The sequence below is a fragment of the Pristis pectinata genome, chromosome 7 (assembly GCF_009764475.1).
Source record: "Pristis pectinata isolate sPriPec2 chromosome 7, sPriPec2.1.pri, whole genome shotgun sequence".
In the NCBI taxonomy this organism is placed as follows: Eukaryota; Metazoa; Chordata; class Chondrichthyes; order Rhinopristiformes; family Pristidae; genus Pristis; species Pristis pectinata.
The window spans coordinates 61,092,554-61,107,520 of NC_067411.1; the positions used below are offsets into that span (position 1 = coordinate 61,092,554).

General features: G+C 39.6%; 1 protein-coding gene across 2 annotated transcripts in view; it reads right to left on the reverse strand.

Moving 5' to 3' along the window:
* Positions 1-7,855: 7,855 nt before the first annotated feature.
* Positions 7,856-14,967, reverse strand: part of LOC127572619 (cyclin-dependent kinase 4 inhibitor C-like) — a 52,999-nt gene continuing 45,887 nt past the window's right edge. The window contains exons 2-3 of one of the 2 annotated variants that reach the window (XM_052020084.1): positions 10,107-10,259; positions 7,856-8,244 (exon numbers count right to left, since the gene is read on the reverse strand). In XM_052020084.1, coding sequence (XP_051876044.1) covers positions 7,981-8,244; positions 10,107-10,229 — 387 coding nt within the window. In that variant the 5' untranslated portion in view covers positions 10,230-10,259 and the 3' untranslated portion in view covers positions 7,856-7,980. Of the gene's footprint in view, positions 8,245-10,106; positions 10,517-14,967 lie in introns of those variants that run through there. The other variant, XM_052020083.1, reaches the window with a different exon arrangement.

Genomic DNA, 14,967 nt, shown 5'->3' on the forward strand with positions numbered 1-14,967 from the left:
CAAATGCATATCTAGGTTTCCCTTAATGCACTAACACTGTTGGCCTCAAGTATCGTCGCAAATTGGGCTGACTGGAGCTAGTTGTGGCTGGCAGTATTGAAGGGAACTATTGATGCTTAGCCACCTCCATGTAATTAAGTCTCAGCCTTCCGTAAGGGCATGACGTGCTGAGTGATGGTTTCAGCTTGTCCGTCAGGTCACTCCTTATTTGCTGGCCACCTCAGGAAGACTAGTGGGGGAGCCTGTTAGTGTCCAGAAATCCAGCTCTCTGATCCACTGGCAGACAAACTTAGCATTGGAGCACTGCCCCTCTTCAAATGAATGGGGATTTTTGGCCCTGTATTTTATTTTGGAAAAGGTAAGGAAGTTAAGTTCAGTTCTCTAATTTAACTTAAAGATATTTAAAAATGAATGCAAAGCTTTGACAGACTTTGATAGGAAATGAGGCTCCACCTTGCCTCCTGACAGAGTCAGAGGTTGCTGAGGCCTGAGGCCTACTCACTGCCCAGATGTCTTTATGCCTCCTGAGTGCAGGTTCAACCCTCCCCTCTGCAGGTAAGTGCAGGCAGATAGAATCTGACAATCGGCCAAATTCACATTGATTCACCTATAGTTAGCACTCTTTGGGTACAAGATTTCTCCTTAATGCCCTATTCCATGTATTAATGACTCCTTGGCCTAATATTGGTGCCATTTATCAGTGTAATTTGACTGAATTCAGTCAGACCAGCAAAGAACGTAGAGATTCTACACACAAGCCACATAAAGCCAGACTCCAATTTCTATGATCTTTAGCAATGCTGTGAAAATTATTGTGATAGATCCTGGACCCACTACAACAAAGATACACCCCAGATCAAAGTAATGAGGAAGACATTTTTCTGCCAATTCAGTTATAGATTCATAGAAATATTACAACACAGAAGGGAGGTAATCATTCCAATGTGTCTGTGCCAATTGAAAAAGACTAACCAGCCAAAGTGAGTTCCAGATTTCTATCATCCTCTGGGCAAAAATATGTTTCCTCTAATTGTTCTACCAATTATGTACTTTCTGCTGTTTGAATAATAATGCACTGGATTAAATACATCAATAAATAGTTACTAATGCAAAAAAAGGTCAGGATGCAAAATAAGGTGAAAGCAGGGGCACAAAAATAGAAGAGCCTGAAGAAGCAACTAAAGTCTAGATTGTTTTGCTGGATTCATGGTATCCAGTTAGGTACCAAATAATTCTAAGTTTGGTGGTAAGTTTTATGTGAGCAGTTTTTTTATGTTACCCCAGAAAGATGATAATCCAAAATATGTAATGCAATTCATTCAATTATGAAGGCAATTACACTAAAGCAGTAAGTGTTTTAAATTATCTCCTCTTTAAATTCATAAAGAAAGGCAGGAGAAGGCCATACAACCCTCAAGCCAGCTGCACCATTCAATAACATGAGGCTAATGCTGTTTCCACCTTGTCCACTTTCCCACATAATCCCTCCAAACCTTGATTCCCTTAATATCCAAAAGTCTATTGACTTCAGTTTTGAGTATACTCATAAACTGACCATCTGCAGGGCAAGCAGAGAATTCAGAAGGTTCAGTCTCCATAAAAAAAATATTTTCATCTCATTCCTATATGGTGTCTGATCCAAAGATTGAGCCCCTGTTTGCATTCTCCAGGTTAAGAAAACCTCTTGGTATCTACCCTCTCAATACTTCATGGAATTTTGTATGTATAAATGAAATTACCTCCCATTCTTCTAAATTCCTCTGAGCATTGGCCAGTCTCAATCTCTCCTCAGAGGGCAGCACTCTCTTCACACCTCCATCCCAGGGATCAACCTAATAAATATGTCCCATTCCAAAGAGGATATCCTCTTTTAGGCACAGAGCTAAAACTGCAGACTGTATCTCAATGAAGACTCGCCAAAGCCCTTTACAATCTCAGGCAAGATTTCCTTCCTTTTCCTGTTGCAATAAAGGCCAACAATTAAGGCCTGCTTAATTCCTTGCTGTATCTGAATGTTTATGTTCTGTGTCGCATGAACCAACACATCAAAATCTTCTGTACGCCATTTACAATTTCCCTCAGTATAATAAATATTGTGCTTTTTAATCATTTATCAAGTTACTTAACCTTATATTTCCCCACATTATAGTCCATCAGTCACCTTAATGCCCACTCACTTATTCTGTCCATAACCATTCGCAGACTCTTTTCAACTTCCTTACAACTCACTTTCAGATTAGGTTTGTATCACCATGAAACATTACATTCTGTCTTTTAATTTAAATTGTTAATATCTATGAATAGCTAAGGCCCAACACTAATTCCTGTGGTACCCCCCAGTAACAGTCTGGCAACCTGAAAATGACCCAATGAATCCTACTCTCCATTTTATGTCCTTTAACCAATCCCCTATTCACTTTGATGTATCACTCCCAACTTCAATGAATACCAGCAAACATTTTAAACAGTAATCAGTTGTCTAACAAACAGCATGATGTCAATCCTAGTGTGTGTTTCAGCTGCTTTACTAAGCTGATATCTTATGTAACATGTGAGATAAAACTAGTGTTGCAGTTTAAGGCTTCATCTTGGTTGACTCCACTCTCTTTGGTGCCTAAAGAATCAGCAGAAGTCCCTTTACCCCCACTTCTACTGGTGTGTTACCATTCTTAGCCGATAGCATGACTGCTGCTGAAAGGAGGATACCAGGAACACTTGTGTAATGACATTCAGACTGTTTGGGACAGACTCATTTGTCCATCTACAGTTTTACATTCTATTTAAGAATAAAAGTTTGATTTGTAAAGCTTGAGTCCAGATGGTTGCGCCTAATTGAACCCATTCTAGAGAGAAAACCATGCAAGACTTCATTCTGAAGCATTATAGTGAAATGAAGTTATGACTCATTTTCCATTCTGGTTGCTTTTGATTGACGTAAATCAACTAAAAGAACATTTTGTCCAGCACCGGAATAATCCAACTTCAAATACTGTGCAACTGGTTTGAGCAGCTCCAATTAAACGAGGTTGATGACAAGACTTAGATTTACAATTTACAATTCTCTCCACTTTGACCATGCTCCATTATTCAAGCTGATCGTGGCGGATCCTCTGCCTCAGTACTATATCCCTGTCTCTCCTCATGCCTCTTTGTGTGCCAAGAAATCTGTCTGTCTCCTTAAATAGATTCAGTGACTTGGCCTTCACAGCCCTCTGTGGCAGACAATTCCACAGATTCACCTCCCTTGAGTGAATACATTTCTCCTCATCTCATTCTGAGACTGTGACCCCTTGCACTAGAACAGCCACCTCCCGCCCGCTCTCCGCCCACCTAGTTTGTATTGGCCTCGGAACAAACAGTCGGTCGTTGTTAATAACCACCTCAACTATTACTCGCGACCAATATCGAGGACTCCACTAGTGCTTTGTAGAAGGGTGTGCCTGGAATACCCATTGGTTGGATAAGGTCAGTCTTTTTGTGTGCAGGCATGCGTAGTGTCTGGAAAGTAGTCTGGCTGTATTATCGGTTCTCTGCTCTCTATGTATGTGAACTCTCCAGCAATAGATATGAGATCTGCGAGTCCTACTGGTTATGTCCTTGAGAGTGAAGAAACGCTCAGTGCACTTATCGTTTTCAAGCTATGTCTCAGCTCATATCAACTGCCTCCCTTGTGAACAAAGTACCTGCCATGCAGCAATGTGTTCCAAAGCACTTCACATGTGGCAGAATATGGCACTTAGACTCACGCACAATAACGGAAAGAAATGCCCGAAAGCTTGGTCAAAAACGATTTTGAGGAGCATCTCTAAAATGGGGGAAAGTAGTGTGTGTGTGTGTGTGTGTGTGTGTGTGTGTGTGTGTGTGTGTGTGTGTGGAGGGGGAGAGGAGGAGGTTGGCACCCAAGGACAGATCCACCGATGCGTTCATGATGGCCAATGGGGATAATCGTGAGGTCAACACTGGAAGCATGCAGGGATCTCAAGTGCTGGAGGAGGTTTTAAAAGTAGGGAGGATATACGGTCGGGAAAGGCTATGGAAGAATCTGGGCAAAGGGTGAGAAAGTTAAAGCTGATGCGGCAAGGAAATTGAAATAGTTTATGCGCGTAACTTATTCGGCAAAGCTGATAGACTATTGGGACCCTGCTCCATTATTCAAGATGATGGTGGCAGATCCTCTGTCTCAGTGCTATATCCCTGTCTCAGCGCAGGCACTGGGAATTATACATTCCAATGGGGTGCCAAAGATACGGCGAAAATGACTTTCCCTAGAATGTCGAATGCTCCTTTCCCTGCGGTGTAGCTGCGGTGGGGGCAGGAGGCGGGAGGTTGGTAGAGGAAAGTGATTACAAATATAGGTGATCATGGGGAATTCGATGAACCTTTACGACGTAGAAAGTACATTTGCAAAATAGTGCAATGGGTTGATACTCCAACAGGCTGTGCCACTGAGCGATAGGAAGAGAGATACGTGAACACTATACTCACTGTGATTCTTTGTACTGTGTATTTAACATGAGGAAAGTGGTGAACGTACTTCAGGAAGGAGGGTGGATGAATGGATAGAAATAGGGACAGACAGACAACATGTTCCTTAGTGTATACAGGCACTTAAAAACAATGGTTTAAGTAAATGTTTTAAAAGGTTAAGTTTGGAAGGCTTAATTTTAAAACAATTCGCAGTTTTTCCGAAGTAATTTGATCAATTCCATACAAAATAACCGCTTCACCTTCATCTAATCATTTGCTGTTTGCTAAAGGTTGCTGGATTGTGCTTTGTTCTTTGCTCTTTCAATAAACAGGGGCGATGTATCTTCCCGCCAGAATTACAAGCATTTATGCTTACGCTGTGAATAATTTCGGTACAAGAGCAACATTGCTTACAGCTGCGCCTACGTACACATTACGTTGAAGCGAATGTGAAATAGGAACAGTAAAATAGCAGATGAATTTTTTTTCGAAGGTGGTGACTGTAAATTGTGCGGTGAAAGAAAAGCACATTTGGCCTTAACAGTGCTTAAAGATAAAACATTGTCAAAGGAAACGAATGTGAAATCAACCCTGCTCTGCTTTTCCCTCCCATATTGGGCTTCCCCTTTTCCTATCTTCAGTCCTGAAGAAGGGTCCTGACCCGAAACGTTGACCGCCTGCTTTTCTCCGCGGATGCTGCCTGGCCTGCCGAGTTCCTCCGGCATCATAGTGTTTTTCACCTGAAATAAATATACCCGATGAGTAATTGCGAATTGCAGGTGACAATGACTTTGCAATATCCAAATCAGTCACAGACCATTGAAGACATTTCATCAGACCTACAGAGGTCAATTGCCCTCCTCCGATATACCCAGTTTCCACGGAAACGTCTTTTCCAAAGGTTGACACTATCAGAGCGTTTCAAAGTTGCATGTTAACTCGTTTAATATCTTCCTAGTATACGAAAATGAAATAGTTAATCATACAATGACACAGACTGGGCTCAATTAATAATCGTTCATCGTCACAACTCGGCGTGTGTCGAAAAAAAAGTATAATTTCATCTTATGCTTCTACTGAACCGTCTTCTATAGCTTATGACTTCAGATAAATAACAAATGAACGAACGGGATATGATTTCACGGCATATGCTGTCAAGCCTTGTGCGCGTAATGTTCCTACATTTCTCCAGAAGAAGCAAACGGAAATTATTTAAATATGATACAGTTACAGCTGACACTATTTACCAAATTACCATTTATGCCAATTTATTTTTGAACAATTTCCCAGTAATTGCAAAGCATTCTCTTTGAAAATGTTGCTGTTTTATATATGTTGTGTCCCATTCGATCTACGTCGTTTCAAAACTATAGGTTTCCACCTTTAATGTACCCAGTAGCCTATCGCTAGTATAAATAAAACTGTTAATTCTGAAAGTTTAAATAAAATTTAAAAAAACAAGAGAAAAATGCTGGACGTGAAGCTGTAAAGTGAAAAACATTTTTGTCATTTAGAGAAGAACTGGGTTTTGTGATTATTTTGTAGTATGTCACCGTTTGTGATTTCAGTTTACTTTTTAACTTGTTATAGAACAGCATGTCATTAAACGAGTACTCCCGTTAAATTTTAATATTACGAATCATGTGATGTTTAAAATTTTATGAAGCCACAGATTGCATCGTAGCTAACTAATATCTCTAATCAGGCCTTCATATTTCCTATTTGCTGCTGCACTTGCAGCATTTTCTGCTTTATTTTCGATTTCTACATTTTTTGTTTCATTTGTTTTGGCGATTGCCCACAAGACACATGATCAAGGTTATATCCACATTTTAAAATGACCGTTTCAACAATAGAATTTGAAAACGACATTTATAAAGAGAAAGCATTGCATTTATAAAACAATGCACAAAATAAAAATGCAATAATTTCAATTGTATATGTTTGCGTCGGTAGGTATTTCTCAATTGTATCATGCTGGTCCATATAACAGCGCAAGCGCATTCAAAATCATTTGACCTGCCATTGGAACTGGAATTTAGTGTATCGGTTTTGAAGTTATGGAGCTTTATGCTCCACGAATTCTTCTAAACATTGATAAGGTTACCGCAGAAGGAAGCGGATCCTTTATTTTATCGGGGCATGTCGATGGATTCCATTGAGCAAATTGTGGTCATCATTAAAAATATTACGGACATCAGCGAGTTTATAATGTCCACATTGCAGTGAGTTAAGATATTCTCCGAAACTAATATTCTTCTTTTTAAAATAGTTTCCAGGGAAATATGTGTTCGAATGGAAAAATTCCAAATGGAGCGACCCAGAAAACCATAAAAAACTGTCAAACCTACACCAGCGTAATCCAAGCCATTTAAAGAACATTCGTCTATATGAAAGAATTGTCATTCAATCGAAGTGATAATAGACTTAACATTGTTAAAAACGTCTGTCAAATACTGACATAACTTCCAGCTAATCTCTCCACAAAATAACTCGGGAAGTGCCCACCAGTCCAACTTTAAATGCCATATTACCTTTGTTATGAAACGAACAACTGCTGTGCCCTTTTACACGTCAGTTGCATCAAGACGCATTCTGTTCGGAACCTGAACTGGAACTCGCATTTAAGTCGCCGTCCCAGCTGTCAGAATTTTTAAAAAGTAATGTATTCCGTAGCCTGTTGAGTGCACTGTATTCTAACGGGTAAGCCGTAGGCATGAGACTAGGCTGTAAGTTAAAAGGGCGGAGAAACTCAAAAAGTATCAATACGGTACCTCTTCCCTCCCACCACTACAACCGCACATTGCAGAACCAAAATAATGGTTAAAATTCTCTTCTTATAATTTATGATTAAACAAATATAGTTCGCTTCATTTCCCTGCGCATTTTACATATTTGTACAAGTTCTTCCGATGCTCGTTTCAATCATTTCTAACGCATAAATCAATATGAAATAAGTCTGAGAGCAATTCGATTTTAGTGGAATTTTCTATGAAGGTGAGGTCAGCGGTATCTGGAGCTAACAACGGAACGAATATACCTGCAGCCAAGCCGGCCACCTGTCCAGTCAATCCTACGGGATTGTTACTACCATCACTTGGGATACCGGGAGAAGATCTCAATTCCACCAATATAAAAACTTGCCTTAAGAGTACATCAGTCCGAAAACAGTTCCTCATGGCTCGGCAGTAGAACGTCGGATGTCCGGCCAGAGAAACAGGGATAAAAAAGGAAAGATGGCAGTGATAATTTTTGGCACATTATGGATATCACTAGCTCCAGCTATATGTTAACGCTAATAATTGATTTATAAACAAATCTCTAAATTTTATTTTAAATATTTTATTCATTTTTTTATAAACTAACGCGTAATATATAATATATTTGCAGTATTTTCGTTCCGAATTTTCACATTTCGACCTTAATAATTTTGAAAATGTTTGAGGTCATAAGAATGTTTCTACTAAAAACTAGAACTAAGATAGCAAAAGTGATACACTGTTAGGCACCCACTTAAATAGCTTGGTTTCGCCGAAGCAGATAGTCCACTATGTCAGGATAGTTATTTTCTCTCGCCAAGTCTATGGCTTGTTTATTGTTTCCATCTCGAAGATTGATATCAGCATTTCCCTCTTCTACCAGGACAGTCAACGTGTCCAGGTGACCTTCACGAGCCAGATCGTGGACGAGTGCGATGCCATGCCGATCCTGCACGTTGGGATTTGCTCCGCGGTTCAGCAGAAGCCGGCAAATATCTGGACGGCTCATTTTCATTACCTGAGATGGAAGCGAGAGGAAATATTGCTCTAAATCGAAAACTGAAATAGAAAATGCTGCAAATATTCAGCTGGTCAGGCAGAAAAAAATAGATTTATGGTCTCGGGTCGATGATGTCATCAGATCTATATGATGAAACCCCAGCATATCGCCGTCAGGAAGCATCTGCTTCTATGGTTTGCCTCATTCTATTAAATGTTAATTTCCAATGCCGTTTTAATAAATGCATGCTAATAATATGAGTATATTTTATACAAATGAACTACGTGGATACAGAAGAGTACAAAAAAGGCTCATTTATTTAATTTAATTACGTTACTTCCTTTTAAAAAAAATATTCGAATAGTTTAATTTTCATGTTACATGTACGGTACATGTTATTTCTTTTTTTTTCGTTTTCCTTCCTAAAGTTAATTTTGTTGTAAAGTTATTTCATCTCCTAAAGCATTAATGGTAGAGTAAAAACCATAATTTACAAGAAGGACTTGCCTCAAACTTACAAATGATTGTATTCAAAGCGCCGGAGGAGCGTTTCGGATACAAAACGAAATCAAAATATGTTGAGATAATTTCTTATTTCTGTTTTCCATGTATGCAGCGCAGCACCTAAACTGCATTCCCAGTTCGAAGAGAAATTCGGCAACATAATTATATACCTTTATCATTTAGACATATTTATTCTGGTTAAAGTTGCTTGGAATGCACACACATACTTAAAATATAAATATTTATTTTACAGAAAAGACAAACATGTTTTTGCGAAATGTGTAAATTCCAAATAAAAATTATACACAAAGAAAATTATTTAGAATTTGAAAAATCAAACAAGATACTTAGAATAACATATGCAGACATTTATTTGCGGATTAATTATTATATTTGCAGTAAGAGCATTAACTATGATATCTGATATCTGAAAAGATATCTTTATGATATCTGAAATAGAAAGCAACCTTCCCCAGAGCACTCCACCATGGCCCTGTGATACTTCCTCATTCTCTTAGTGACTGGACATCGAACTTTCTGACTCTCTAACGAGCCAGGGGAAAGTTTTTACTTTTAAGTGCGTTTTTGTTGTCATTTTTCCATTATTCCATTTTCCATTAAAAAGAACAAAATATATTATTTAAATTATAATTAGAACTATATTTCAGCGATACGCATTTACTGTGAATTTTTTGACATAATTATTAAAGATTAAAGATTATGAAGTGAAGTATACCGTAACACTGTAACATATAGTTTCATATGGCACATTAGTTAACGCCGGAAAGAGTAACAAATCTGTATCTTGCTGGGTGTTTTCATCAAATTACAATTTTGTTTAGGTTTGCAACATATCAAGTTTTTGGTAGGCTTTTTGTATAAATAGCACCTGGTATATCTACTCACTATCCAAGTTAATTATCGAAATACAATAACCTTATAAAATATATTTAAATTAACAGATAACAACAGTTTCCTTACAATGCAGTTATTTAAACAGTGGCAATTTTTCCTTCATTAATTTGCAATTCAGCATTAATAACTTTTCGATTTTAGTTTTTTTCTGTTCAGCTTTTTTCTGTTATTTATTTCCTTTTCTTTTAAAAAGGCGCGAGTCTCGTTCAAATGCTCCTGTATAGTCAAATGACTTAACATCATTATTATTACATTAGATAACTAAGAAAATATACTTTTGCCGTAAAATCGCAGCCCCTCCAGTAAATTTCGTTCCAAAATCTGAATCAGCAAAACGAATTAAAACTGGTGATGAGGCACTTAACAAGAAGGAATAATCACACGTCACGTATAGATTAATAATCATGTCGTATAAATCTTGAAACAAATATCATTGGCTGAACCAAATATAATAAATGTACCTGTAAAGCAGTCATGCCATATTTATTGACACCATTGGGGTCTACTCCATTGTCCAATAATTCTCTCACCCTGTTGATGTTCCCGCTGGCTGCCGCCGTTGTAAGTTCGTCGATATTAGCCATCGTGCCCAGCTAACTTGTTTTCCTTCTATACTGTTTAGAATATAACAGCAATAGTGAATTCAAATTCGCTGCACTTCCAACCTCCAACCTGTTTTGCAACGATGGACAGGTCTCCCTGGTCAGAGTATTTGAACAGCTTTGGAAGGTGGGGCGATACCATTGAAGCGAAGGATTGAGACGAGGCTCCGCTCGCCGGCTCCCCCTAGGAGGGGAGGGGGTCCCCGGGTGGGCGCGGGTTGCGGGACGCTCACTGATACACTGCCCGCTTCGATGTGTTCGGACTTGCCTGCGCGCCTGTGCGTGTAAACCGGCTGACGTCACAAGAGTTCGGAGGAGAAAAGTGGGAGGCGCCGGGCGCGGGTTGGTGGGGGTGGGACGACGACAGCGCGCCTGCGCACCCTGCGGCCGGCCGCCGAGCGGCGCGCGTTTGCGCAGCGCTCCCTCGGGCGTCGCGCGCGTTGTGTCGGCGGCCGACGTGCGCGCGAGAAGTGGTGTCACGCGCAGCCCGCGGGGAGGCCGGTTGCAGCGTCACAATGATCTCCGAGTTAACGGCGCGCACACTCGGACAGCTGCTCATTAACGTCAGCAGGTGTCCGCTCCGGCCGGGACTAGGGGCGCAGGGGGCAGTGGAATGTGGACCCGGCCCCGGGCTCGACGCAACCTCGGGGGCGAGGGGAGGGGAGCATTGGCTCAGGTTAGAGCAGCTTCCGGCCAGCGCCTTTTGCAGCTCAGAGCGGTTTCTTTTTATTTGCACCATCATGTTCACTGATTTAATTTCATGCATACAGATTACTAAATTGATTTCATAGAATTCCGCCAACGTGTTGATATGTTTGAACTGATTATAGAAAACAGGATGGCGTTGTAATTTGGGAAGCCTTTATATCGGGGCTCTCCCACCCACGCCAACCATTCTGCAATAGTAACAGTGCATACAATTTACTTTTTCCAACCTATTCCTTCTAAGGATTTGGACGGGTAGTTTGGCAGTGTCCTGTCCTGAACGGGCTAAAACGCACATGCATTCAAGTGCCTCTTTCCGACTGTTTAGGGGTCACTACACTTCTGCTGTACTCCTTTGCACTTTAAGATATCCGGAGATCGCGAAAGGCGCTATAATAAATGAAGATTCGCGGTAGAATCCACTTTCAGTAACAGGAAAAGTTTCAAAATAGAAAGATAATTATAATACGAAGAATTTTAAGGACTGACTAAACCGGTTAAACTAAATTCTGGGGCTGCAAATTACATAACTCTTTGCTGGGGTGGCGTTAATATGGAAGGGCTGCGGGTCGATTTAATCTGGAAGATGACCCATGGTTATTAATGTCGATTATCGCGAGTTTGAAAACAAAAAAAATGTGACCATGTGTCTCAGAGTTTTTAATACGCAGACATTATCAATTATGTTCAAATATACGTCTTTCTGGATTTTCACTTCATTAAATAATGCCAGCTATAAGAACGCTGAGAGAATTGTTTTCAGAAGATAGTGAGGAGGGCATCCAGTAAACAAATGCGGACATGCAAACTTTGTAGATGCAAATATCCTGTGTAAATTTCAACAGCAATAAATTCTCAGTATCGTGGTTCACTCGCCCGTGTCATTCACGGAAGAAGATTAACTGTCGATAACCAGCACGTGTAGAATATTTTTTTTCTATTTTTGAGAGTGATATTTGAAATAAATTCCTTTATATTAATTTTGAGTATTAAGTTCGGACTTTAAGAGAATGCTATTCGCTATACTCTAGCAAAAGTGCAGTTTCGCAGTGAATGAACATTACCTTTCCAGTTGTATGTCGGGGTTTGTTCTCTCTGTTGGGGATCGGGGCACAGAATGAACAGTTGCCTTAATCCCGCCTACCCAAAACGACCCTTTGGCGTGCTTTCACTCTTCTGCATACGGTTGGCACCCACAACCCAGCTATGGATTTGTTCATTCCGATCTGGGGCGTGAGTGGGGTCTTAGATGTGGTTGGAGTGGGGGGTGGGCGGAGGGTTTTCTGTGGAGCCGGGAGACGGAGTCTTGTCACAAGTATTAAGCATGAGTGTTTTATTTAACGCCCCCGGAAAATAAATTGCTTGTTTCCTCTCGTGTATGACTTTGCACCCCCCACCCAATTTTACCCGTTCTAAAATTTTTATTTGCTTAACAACCCAGAACCCACCCGCCCCCTTTCTGCAAAAAAAAGATGTACGATTTGCATACAACGCAACTTTCTTTTACACTGATAGTTTTTGTCATTATGTTCTATTTCTGACTCGAAGATAGAAACTAGAATTTTTTTAAATAAAAATATTGATGACATTAATTTCCTAAAGAAATATATCTAATGCTGTTGGCTGTGGATGCGTGTTGCAACTAGCTTTTTATTTGGCCTTTCCTTTGCATTTCTCGACTCCCTTTATGAAGTATGCATTTTTCCAATACCCGAGTGGATAACTTTCAAAATGGCTCCGAGTACTTTTAATGGAATATTTTAAGTTCATTGATAATCAGGATTGGCATCTCTGTACTTTTATCTCCGTTTTCACTGTTATAAGTTGCCTTTGTTCATTGATAATTTAACAATGTGACTTGCTGGGTGCAATTATTTCAAGTTAAACTTCTTAAACGGTGATATTGTGGGGTTTCATTTTTCAAACTGTTTAGGTTTTATGTAACAACTTCCCTTTTATTATTCATTTAAGCGCACACATAAGCCTACTAAAAGGACTTGGGCTGTCCACTTTGGCAGTGTTAAAAAAAACAGATGCTGGAAATCTGAAATAAAAGCGAAAATCCTGGAAATACACACCGGGCCAGGGAGCATCAGGTGAAAGATAAGAACAGGCACGGTTTCAGGTGAAAGCGTTAACTCAGCATTCAGGTCGAAGACAAATACTCTTCGATCTGAAACATTAACTGTTTGTCTTTCTACAGATGCTGTCTGAACTGCTGAGTGTTTCCACCATTTTCTGTTTTTATGTTCTTTGTCACTTTAATGCATCTGAAACAATAAAATAATTTGACAGCTTTATTTGGCATTTTCAATATTTTGATCCAATTAGCTTGATTGACCGAGGGACTTTCTTCTATAATAGTTCCTGATAAATATAATTATATACCTGTGCATACATCACACAATTATATTCTGGTCAATAGTGGCAACCATGCACGGTCCGCATCACAGCCCCACGGCAGATGTAATCAATAAATGGTTTTGGCAATGGCGATAACATCAGTGAACATATCAAGCGGAGGATGCAACTCCCAACTATTTGCAAGTCTAGAATGAAACAATGTTTATCTGCAAGTGGGAATTGAAATTGAAAATATTTCAACATTTGGCACCTATGGAGTAAACAAGAAACAACCTGTTAGATTGCACAATTTAATTGTCCATGACGACTACCGGGTGGATTCGTACGATAAAACGCAGTATAAGTTGTATGCGCAATTAATGTGATCAAATAATGAATTGTTCTTTTAAATTAAAGATTTTATCACAAAATAAGGCTGTTCGGGCCTTATACCATGTATCGAGTTTAAATTATCCGACCAAATGCTTTTACACATCAGTGTTCAGGATTCCCTTTGGTGTGTTTATACTTTATTTCCCCACAGCTTAACTATAGTAAATTATGTAGAACTGGGAAGAGGTATATCCAAGCCACTAAATGGATTTCAGAACATGATAATAGTGTAGCCGTTTTCCTATGTTATGATAAGCGTGCATTAGTGAAGAGTCGCGGCATTCTGTAAACATTTGTGGTTAGGTGACTAGCATTTTACGGGCTGTCCCACTAATACCAGTGATGAAAATAATCGGACAAAAAGCGAAAAACGACACACTCAAACTGTGAAGTTTCATTTCGAGTTGTCGAAGAATGTTTTCATTCGCTTGCTTGTTTAATATTTAGCTCCTTTTCCAGCGTCTCGAACCAAATGGCTGTATTACAAGACAGAAAGTTCAATTTAAATTTTAATCGGCAGATCACAGCTAGTGTGCTAACGTTTGCCATACTCATATGATGAGATGAGCTCTACAAAAAGTGGCGAAATTGATACAGTTCTAAGAACTACAAACCTGTTCGGCCGCCCAGAGTACGGGAAGCGAATCAGAAAATATTTAAGGTATTAATGCCATACAGATTTCTGGAATCGCCCGTAAAGTAATGAAGGCATGTTAGTTCACAGTAAAATTTGGTCAACTCACAGTGAGTTGGCACGGATAGGAACAACAGTGAAATGTTCAAATCCGAAGAGCTATCATTAATAATGATTTAATGGAAATATTCGGCGCGAAGGCAACATGGTCGGCCAAATACCACTTTGTGTGTCACACACACCTCGAAAGATTTATGAGGTTATCTTGTTGAATTATTTTGTTCATTGTTTCACTTAACCCCGTTCAAATCCCGCTTTCATGCGTCGCGGAACCATGTGAATCAATTTATCCAGTTTACAGTTCAAAAGCTATGACTACTAACTATTGCCGTGCACCTAATCATATACAGAGAAGCGTGTTATAAGTGTGCCGAGGACTTACAGATCATAACCGATTAAGTTACAGCTCAATAAAGCTGCAAACCCTTCCAGATATGACTGAGTTATGTAAATATGTATATAAGTTAGAAATGTAAAATTTTAATGACTGGAAACCGCGTATGTCCAGGCGGGAAGAGTTTTGATGTTTTAAATGAGTATGTGGTCCTCTTCTTCTTTCCGCGATATCACCCAAATCGCCCAACA